A 10,000-nucleotide genomic window follows, 5' to 3' on the forward strand; every position below is an offset into this window, starting at 1 on the left:
AGAGAGACAGATGAGATGGGTTAGAGAGGGAGAGAGAGACAGATGAGATGGGTTAGAGAGGGAGAGAGAGACAGATGAGATGGGTTAGAGAGGGAGAGAGAGAGACAGGTGAGATGGGTTAGAGAGGGAGAGAGAGAGACAGATGAGATGGGTTAGAGAGGGAGAGAGAGACAGATGAGATGGGTTAGAGAGGGAGAGAGAGACAGATGAGATGGGTTAGAGAGGGAGAGAGAGACAGATGAGATGGGTTAGAGAGGGAGAGAGAGACAGATGAGATGGGTTAGAGAGGGAGAGAGAGACAGGTGAGATGGGTTAGAGAGGGAGAGAGAGACAGATGAGATGGGTTAGAGAGGGAGAGAGAGACAGGTGAGATGGGTTAGAGAGGGAGAGAGAGACAGATGAGATGGGTTAGAGAGGGAGAGAGAGACAGATGAGATGGGTTAGAGAGGGAGAGAGACAGATGAGATGGGTTAGAGAGGGAGAGAGAGACAGATGAGATGGGTTAGAGAGGGAGAGAGAGACAGATGAGATGGGTTAGAGAGGGAGAGAGAGACACGTATGATTTGTGACATGAATGATTTGAACACGGACACAGTGAAATACATTGATAGACACACCTACTGTACACTGTGAGAGGGAAGACACTAATTAACACCAATATCTCTTCTCTCATCCCAACCCATTTAGCACACATGGGTGATTCGACAAATCATACAACACACACACACACACACACACACACACACACACACACACACACACACACACACACACACACACACACACACACACCGTGACCTACCTGATGTGTCTCATCCCAGCCGTTTTCATCCCTGACACCTAGTTTGGAGCGGTGATAGAGCAGCGTCTCACAGCAGGAAGTGTCGCCCCCTGTCAGCACAGTGTGGTATAGCGGCGTCAGACCGCGGCGGTCCTTGTAGTCCGGGGAGGCGCCCAGAGTCAGCAGGGCCTGCAGGCAGAGGGCACAGCAGCAGCTTCAAGTACCTGGACGCTGTAGGATTCTTCTGTTAATACCAGGTCAAGATTAAAGAGGCATTTCATTAATGTAATCATTCTGCATGTTTTCATTGGACATAAAACGTACCAAGTTGTGTCTTGAGAACTCTGTGGTCTCTCCCAGTCCCGCCGCTCTGCAGTAAACAGAAAATAGATCTCCTGGTATCCCGTTCCCAATCAGGAGAGAGAACCCTAGATATTTGTACTTATTTCAAGAAATCTTGCCAAGCCAAATTTACTGGCAGATTATGTTACTTTTCTCTCTTTTTATTTCTTGTTTTTGTCAGACCATTTTTGCAGTGTGGAGTTCTCTCTGCTGATTGGATAACGTGGGAACAGGATACCAGAAAAGCAATGTTCTGTTGATTGCAGAGCGGAGGGACTGAGAGACCCACCTTAGAGACCCACCTTACTGACCAAACACTCTATATCCATGATGGCTGTCGGAATGTAGAGCTATTATTTTAACATGTGGACCACTTATTTTAACGACAATAAAATTACAGCAGCTTTAAGATGACTTTATTGTCAATGTACACAAGGCAATTGAAATGTGTCTTTGGGCATATCCTTCCTAGTTACCAGTAGAGCTGTGTGGCAATGGCTGCGGACAGCTTTGTGCAGAGGCGTCAGTCCATCCTTGGCCCGGAAGTCTATATGAGATCCTCCCTGCACCAGGACCCTGATGGCCTCCCCTCCCCCTGGTTCACACTGCACAGCCAGGGACAGAGGTGTCTCTGGAAGGGACAGACAGACAGACCAGGCAGGTTAGTGGGGCCATCGCAGCCTCAGCAGCATACAGCAACATCGCTCTCTACTAGGGCTCTCCGATAGCAGAGGGAGGATCAGAGGACAGAGGCCCCTCTGTCGCCACCCGGTGTCGGCAGCCGGCACTGCGCTTCACACCCCTGATGGCAGCCTGTGTTGTGTGTGAGCGCTGTGTGCTGTGTTTTGACACATGGTCCCCAGTGTGGCTGGACAGCCGCGGAGCAACACATCAACACTGCTACTACAGCTATGGCTGGAAGCCGCCTGCTGCCCGCATGCTGCCCGAGTTAACAGAGGGAGAAGAAAAACCTTACTGTCTTCTGTCTGTCACTGACAACACGTCAGGCCTACAGAGAGAGGCACAGGCACAAGGCGAAAGAGCGGAGGGAGGGAAATCTAGGTGGAGTGTTTTAGGTCAAGGTTACAGAGGACAGCCATCAGCCATAGCTCCCACAGTCGGCTTGGCCATCGGCCACTGCTGCGCTAATTTAGCTGAGAGGAGGAGGAGGAGGAGGAGAGGGGGCTGATTAGCCTCTTTGGGCTGTTGGATCACAAACACACAGCCATATGCTCACTAATGCTATGAATCACTCACAGGGGTTCAGCACAGAGGTTACGGCCACAGTGGCTATAATACAGACGGATGGATGATGAATGGATGAATGAGCAGATCAGTGGCTCGATGGGCGGAGGGAGTCTGTTATATCGGAGGTGTTAAATGACGGGAGCGGAGTGCAGGGTTGATGGTGCTCTCTAACACACGGCAGGCAGGAGGACCTCACCCCCGGTGTCGGCGTCCTGGTAGTTGGGATCGAGACCCTTGTCTATGAACTTGGCCATCTTGTCCAGTGAGCTGGTTTGGATGTAGTCCATGAACTTCTTCAGGCTGGCCTGCGGGAGAGAACAGACAGCTAGGCCTCTGGCTGGTACTGAGCACAGAACAGCACAGCACAGCACCGTACAGAACAGAAGAGCACAGCACAGCACAGCACCATACAGAACAGCACTGTACAGCACAGAACAGAACAGCACAGAACAGCAAACGGCGGAGCATTGCACCAAGGGCCAGTTGCTGCAGACCGACTTAATGCACAATTACATACAGAAGAAGCACACACACACACACACACACACATTCAGATGCACAAACGCACACACAAACACAAACGTATGCATTCTCACCCACACACACACACACACATGCACATATTGATCTCATACTGCATGAGGTCAATATGCTGCTAATACAGACAGACATACTGTACATACATGCATACATTGATACATACATACATACATACATACATACATACATACATACATACATACATACATACATACATACATACATACATACATACATACATACATACATACATACATACATACATACATGCGTATGCATGCATGCATGTATGCATGCATACATGCATACATACATACATACATACATACATACATACATACATACATACATACATACATACATACATACATACATACATACATGCATACATGCGTATGCATGCATGTATGCATGCATACATGCATACATACATACATACATACATACATACATACATACATACATACATACATACATACATACATACATACATACATACATACATACATACATACATACATACATACATCCTGTAGGTCAGAGAAAAGAGACATTACCTTAGTGTGCAGTTTGGCCAACTGTTTCTCATCTAGATTAGTCTGTTTGTAAACTCTGGTCTTGTATCGAAACTAAACCAGCGAAAGAACAACAGATGAATGTGAGAGAAGAGAGGGAGAGAGAGAGGGGAAGAGAAGAGTTAATCCTAACTAGGAGGGCCTTTGTCCTCAATTCTCTCAGCTTTTGGCCTAGATCCACACAATGCAGTGACCGAACGTCGAGGCCTCATCTAGTTAGCGACACGAAACTCTCTTCCTGCTCCTCTGAAGACGAGGAAAGGAGAAAAGGTCCAGGTTTACAGAAGCCTGAAGCAGATTTACAGCTACCAGCAGGTCACAGTATAACCTGAAACCCAGCCAACTGTACTGTCCTGGATGTAGAGTGTATTAGTGGAACGTGGCAATGGGAAGAGCCACTGACCTGAACACTGTAACTGCAGTATAGACTCCACAGTTTATTCTGAAGACTATAGGGGAACAGTGGTGGGTCTAGAATGGGAAAGAATTCCAACTACCCCCCCCCCCCCCCACACACACACATACACACACACACACACACACACACACACACACACACACACACACACACACACACACACAACCAATCAAATACCTACTCTAAACAGTAGGTCAATTGTAATAGTATGACACATCAAATGAAAGAAATTTCGTGCTAAGAGTAAAAGCCTATACCAGTTTGTATCCAATGTCTCTTTATACCAAGAGAAGGAAAGTATCATTTAAGAGGGTTATGTATTCTTAAAACATGTAAAAAATTATAATAATAATTTAAAAGTAAGAACTAATGTAAAAGCTAGATGTGTTTCAATTTTGGGAGTTCAACTATGGAATAGCCTTAGTGACGGGTTGAAGTTAAAAAAAGCCTTAAACATTTTTATAATTCAGAAGTACAGTTTTGAGTAAAACATCAAACAATTTTTTTTTATTATTATATCTTGCAGCATATTTTAAGTTTTATTTTATATTAAAATATATTTAGTTTAAGAATTGTAAAGGATAGTGTAAGATTCTGATCAAACTGGCCAGTATCACGTCTTCGTCTGTTTGGCTCTCCATCCAATTCCTCTGCGTTGTGTACTTTTAATGGTCCTGACGTCTCCGATACTGGTAGATAAGATCCTTATCTCCCCCCCGTTAGTGCAATCCGTAAACCATAATACTTCCCCACCTCCGTAAGAATTCGACACTTCGACAACGTGAAATACCTTACAAGGAAAAGCATGGTTTTATTTCTCTAAACAGAAACCTCAGCTCAGATGTTAACAGATTGTATTGTCCTTGAAGAGTATATTTCTAATGATCTTTCGGTGTGTTCATATTATCGTCCTTTTGCTGTTCAGTCCAATAGTGTTCAGGCCTGTTCGTTAGCATAAAACCATCCTCGTGGTAGCCGAAGCTACTGGTGATGTGCCATTCTCCCCCCCCCCCCCCCCCCCTCTCTCTCGTCGAGAGGAGAGAGTCTCTTCTGGTTTCTTCCCTCTTAGTCTCAGTCAGATTTTAGTCTGCTCAACACCCGGAAACACCGTTCGACTTATAGATGTTCGTCGTCGCAACGACGGCCCCGCATTCTGGTTGTCATGTGACGTGTTGTCATGACAACTGCGTTTAACCTTTCACACATTAAAATGCAGTTTCATTCACTGTTGCATTAAGATGAACCTCTCTCCCTCCTGCTCGTCGAGACAGTACACTCTAATCTCAGATGTTCTAATGAGGAATGTCAACAAACATTCTCTCGCTGGCAGTGTGGCTCACAACAATCACCCTGCTACTGAACCACCGTCTCCTGCTTCCACCGTCCGCATGCACTTCGACCTCTCTGACCCGGCACCGTTTTAGCTGTGGTCACTCCCCCCAATCTATACATCACATACATTGAAAAACCACCATTTTCTCTCAATCCCCCCTTGATTCTTATCACCCCTTCAGAATCATAAATCATTATTTGGTTTTTTAATTAATTATGCCAAAAATAGCCTGTGGTTGAAGCAAACCAACCTCGTCTCTCGTGCACAAGAAACGAAGACGGCCCACGGTCAACCCAGTGATCCTGCTGCCTGATGTCTGTTTGCGCCCCCCTTCGTGCACAAAGGGAACCGAAACCGACCACCAAAACCAACAACATCCAACGACTCATAACCATTGGAGCCCCCCTGTCTGCTCCCAATAATTATATCCTGTTGTTCTACTGTTCTCCCTCTTATCTACCTTCTATATATATATATATCCTTCTATACATATATCTTATATATGAATCCTCCATTTATATCTCATACTCCTAATCAATGAACACAGGACTTCTCGCTGTTGTCTCGTCTCTCGATCTCCTGATTGACTCTGAAAGGAAGTCCCTGTTTGTTCATGATTCACCGCCCGTGCTCTGTTGTTTCAAAACGCTCTCTAAACAGCGTCTCCGCCGGGAAGGCCCCTCCGATGTCCGCCTCGTTCTCCCCTGGGCAACACCGCCTGCGACCGCTGGACTCCGCCTCGTCGGCCGTCTCCGCCCCGTCGGTCATCTCCGCCCCGTCGGTCATCTCCGCCCTGTCGGTCATCTTGGTTGAGGCTCATCTCCACCGCCGTCGGCCCTCTCTCTCGTCGTGGACGGTCTGTGTACCAGGCTGCCGTGCCTGGCCCCTGCGGCTTCCTCCTCCTCCAGTCTGTCTCCTGGCCATCTCCATCGCTGTCGGTGTCATTCCCCCCTTGAAAGCAGAAACACAACACCGGCAGTCTTTCTGTACACTCGACCCTGTGTTTTCTATTAGTCTACCGTGACTTTGGGCCTGCAGCTCGTTCTCTATATATTTTTTTTCCTCTGCAAGCCCCTGCCATGGCCACGCCCTTTCAGACTGTTGGACGGTGTGAGTGTCCTACAGCCCATGGCGCTATTTGTTCTCTATTAGTCCCCCACCTTCTCAACACCCATATCTAATCCTACAGGGCTGTTCCCTGTTTTGTTGTCTTCCGGCATGACACCAGCAGCTAAACGATACCCACTCGGCGCTCTACGTTTGTCCCACGGTTGACCCCCAGCGCGCGCCAGTTCTTTCTGGTGACGTGTCCCCTCAAGACTCTGCCTATTTATTAGGTGTGAGAAGGCCCCACTGGAGATCGAACTCCCTCTTATTTCATAATTAAACTTATTTAATTAACCTGTATATCGATCTTATTATTATGATAATAACATACAACCGAGCATCGCTCTAACATACAACAGAGCAGGTTGGTTCCCTGCTCCTAACTCACATACGTACTCGTACTATCATCTAACATACAACAGAGCTGTCCGTCGCCCTATACCCTACGGGGCTGTCTACCGTCGCCCTGGAGCTGTCACCGTTGCTCTATACCCTACGGGGCTGTCTACCGTCGCCCTGGAGCTGTCACCGTCGCTCTATACCCTACGGGGCTGTCTACCATCGCCCTGGAGCTGTCACCGTCGCTCTATACCCTACGGGGCTGTCTACCGTCGCCCTGGAGCTGTCACCGTCGCTCTATACCCTACGGGGCTGTCTACCGTCGCCCTGGAGCTGTCACGTCGCTCTATATACCCTACGGGGCTGTCTACCATCGCCCTGGAGCTGTCCCGTCGCTCTATATACCACACTTTGAGTTCCTTTACAAAGTTCTCACATACACCACCGTGTATACACACAAGCAGTTGGTAATTTTGAAAAAATTCAACTCCTTAATTAACTTAAACTCTACATATTCGCCTATGGGTAATGGAAACTCCCCAGCACTACCCCCCCCCCCCCTCCGCAATTAAACTCCTTAATTGAATTAAACTCTAAATATTCCCCTATGGGTAATGGAAACTCCCCAGCACTACCCCCCCCCCCCTCCGCAATTAAACTCCTTAATTGAATTAAACTCTAAATATTCCCCTATGGGTAATGGAAACTCCCCAGCACTACCCCCCCCCCCTCCGCAATTAAACTCCTTAATTGAATTAAACTCTAAATATTCCCCTATGGGTAATGGAAACTCCCCAGCACTACCCCCCCCCCCCCTCCGCAATTAAACTCCTTAATTGAATTAAACTCTAAATATTCCCCTATGGGTAATGAAAACTCCCCAGCACTACCCCCCCTCCACCACTAGGTGGCGACCTACTCCTCTATGGTGGTTTAGTTGACGTGTCACTTCCTGATTCTAAACCCCTCGTGGCTCTGCGGCCATTTTGACTCGGTGCAAATGGCTACTCTCTCAACAAACGGCCGCTGCCCTTCCTTCCAAGGCCTGAAAACACCGCTGTTTTTCCTCTCTTTCCTATCCATTATCAGGGGACGCTTTCTCAGACTAATACTCTTGCCTGATCGGACATAATACACACTGGTACAATCTCCTTTCGACTTTCCTTCTGTTATGAAAACAGTCCCGCCATAACAATTTTTCGATCTGATTCAAGCGCCCCCCCCCCCCCCCCCTTTCCTCATCTCGCATTTACCCTCCTTAAACCAAAACTGTGCAGCCTGCCTCGTTTGCTTTTCATTCTCTGTAGATAACACCCTCGATTTTCACCATGGTTCTCTGCTCATATTATTACAGCTGGCATTCTCTCTGTCGAACTAGAAATGTTTACGTTTACGGATTCACTATCTGTTCGTTTTTATTTGGCTTAAAATCAAAACAACCGTGTGCACAGTGAACTCACATTTTTGATCGGAGCGCTGTTTCCCCTACAGCGCTGGTTCGCCTCCTGACCGCTCGACTCGCCGCTCTCTCCCAGGGCTGGCCGGCCTTGCTTCGATCATGATTCTCCCACACATTGATGACTGTTGTCCACTGTCGCCCCATTATTGAAAAAGTCTTTATCCGTTGTTCTTATCTCTTGCAAATCCGGCTGTCATCAACAACCAACTGTTCCCGTTGTTTTAATCTCTTGCAAATCCGGGTCCCAACGGCATCAACTGTAAGATTCTGATCAAACTGGCCAGTATCACGTCTTCGTCTGTTTGGCTCTCCATCCAATTCCTCTGCGTTGTGTACTTTTAATGGTCCTGACGTCTCCGATACTGGTAGATAAGATCCTTATCTCCCCCCCGTTAGTGCAATCCGTAAACCATAATACTTCCCCACCTCCGTAAGAATTCGACACTTCGACAACGTGAAATACCTTACAAGGAAAAGCATGGTTTTATTTCTCTAAACAGAAACCTCAGCTCAGATGTTAACAGATTGTATTGTCCTTGAAGAGTATATTTCTAATGATCTTTCGGTGTGTTCATATTATCGTCCTTTTGCTGTTCAGTCCAATAGTGTTCAGGCCTGTTCGTTAGCCTAAAACCATCCTCGTGGTAGCCGAAGCTACTGGTGATGTGCCATTCTCCCCCCCCCCCCCCTCTCTCTCGTCGAGAGGAGAGAGTCTCTTCTGGTTTCTTCCCTCTTAGTCTCAGTCAGATTTTAGTCTGCTCAACACCCGGAAACACCGTTCGACTTATAGATGTTCGTCGTCGCAACGACGGCCCCGCATTCTGGTTGTCATGTGACGTGTTGTCATGACAACTGCGTTTAACCTTTCACACATTAAAATGCAGTTTCATTCACTGTTGCATTAAGATGAACCTCTCTCCCTCCTGCTCGTCGAGACAGTACACTCTAATCTCAGATGTTCTAATGAGGAATGTCAACAAACATTCTCTCGCTGGCAGTGTGGCTCACAACAATCACCCTGCTACTGAACCACCGTCTCCTGCTTCCACCGTCCGCATGCACTTCGACCTCTCTGACCCGGCACCATTTTAGCTGTGGTCACTCCCCCCCAATCTATACATCACATACATTGAAAAACCACCATTTTCTCTCAATAGGCAAAAATAAGCATGTGCTTCAGCCTATTCCATTTTTCGGTCATTGAGTTTGGATTTTGTGTGTGAGCTTACTTTGAATATGTACATTTGTGATTTTTCTTTTTCTTTTTGTAAGTCCACACAAGTGTGTTTTTGATTTGTCTGTAAACTAAGACAGAAAATAAACTATTCATTCATTCATTCATTCAAACATCTCCATCACATGACATCAAAATAAAGACCTTACAAATGGTACCTCAGAGCTACCGTGTGTGATAGCAGTACCTCCAAATATGGCACCCCTTTCTCGAAGGATTGTGGGTAGTCTCTCAGCAGCCGCTCCTCCTCCAGGAACATGGCGTCGTGCCCGTCGGTGGCGGGCTGGAACAGGCCGTAGTTCAGCACGTCCCGCAGCGACTCCGTCAGGGAGCATAGCACCTGCTGCTTGGCCTTCCACACCGTGGCGTCCGGGTTGAACCGCAAACACTTCTGCACGGGACGGACGGGAGGGAAGGGTCAGCGACGCTAACTAAACGTGTTTCCAGCAGTGGTGGGAAGTAACTTTTACTCAAGTGTGTTTGTGTGTGCGTGTGCGTGTGCATGTGTGTGTGTGTGTGTGTTTTATATGTGTGCACATACTTGTGTGAATGCATGTGACTTTGTGTTTGCATAGTGTGTCAATTATGTGTGTATGCACATGTGTTTCCAGCAGTGGTGTTAAG

At 47.2% G+C, this 10,000-nt stretch overlaps 1 protein-coding gene across 1 annotated transcript in view; it reads right to left on the reverse strand.

Moving 5' to 3' along the window:
- Positions 1-10,000, reverse strand: part of shank1 (SH3 and multiple ankyrin repeat domains 1) — a gene marked incomplete at its 3' end in the record, with an annotated part of 140,396 nt that overhangs the window by 89,633 nt on the left and 40,763 nt on the right. The window contains 5 exon segments of the mRNA XM_084329976.1: positions 803-970; positions 1,600-1,754; positions 2,568-2,676; positions 3,469-3,540; positions 9,564-9,767. Coding sequence (XP_084186102.1) covers positions 803-970; positions 1,600-1,754; positions 2,568-2,676; positions 3,469-3,540; positions 9,564-9,767 — 708 coding nt within the window.

The sequence above is a fragment of the Notolepis coatsorum genome, assembly GCF_963971535.1.
Source record: "Notolepis coatsorum genome assembly, chromosome: 14".
NCBI classification, from domain to species: Eukaryota; Metazoa; Chordata; class Actinopteri; order Aulopiformes; family Paralepididae; genus Notolepis; species Notolepis coatsorum.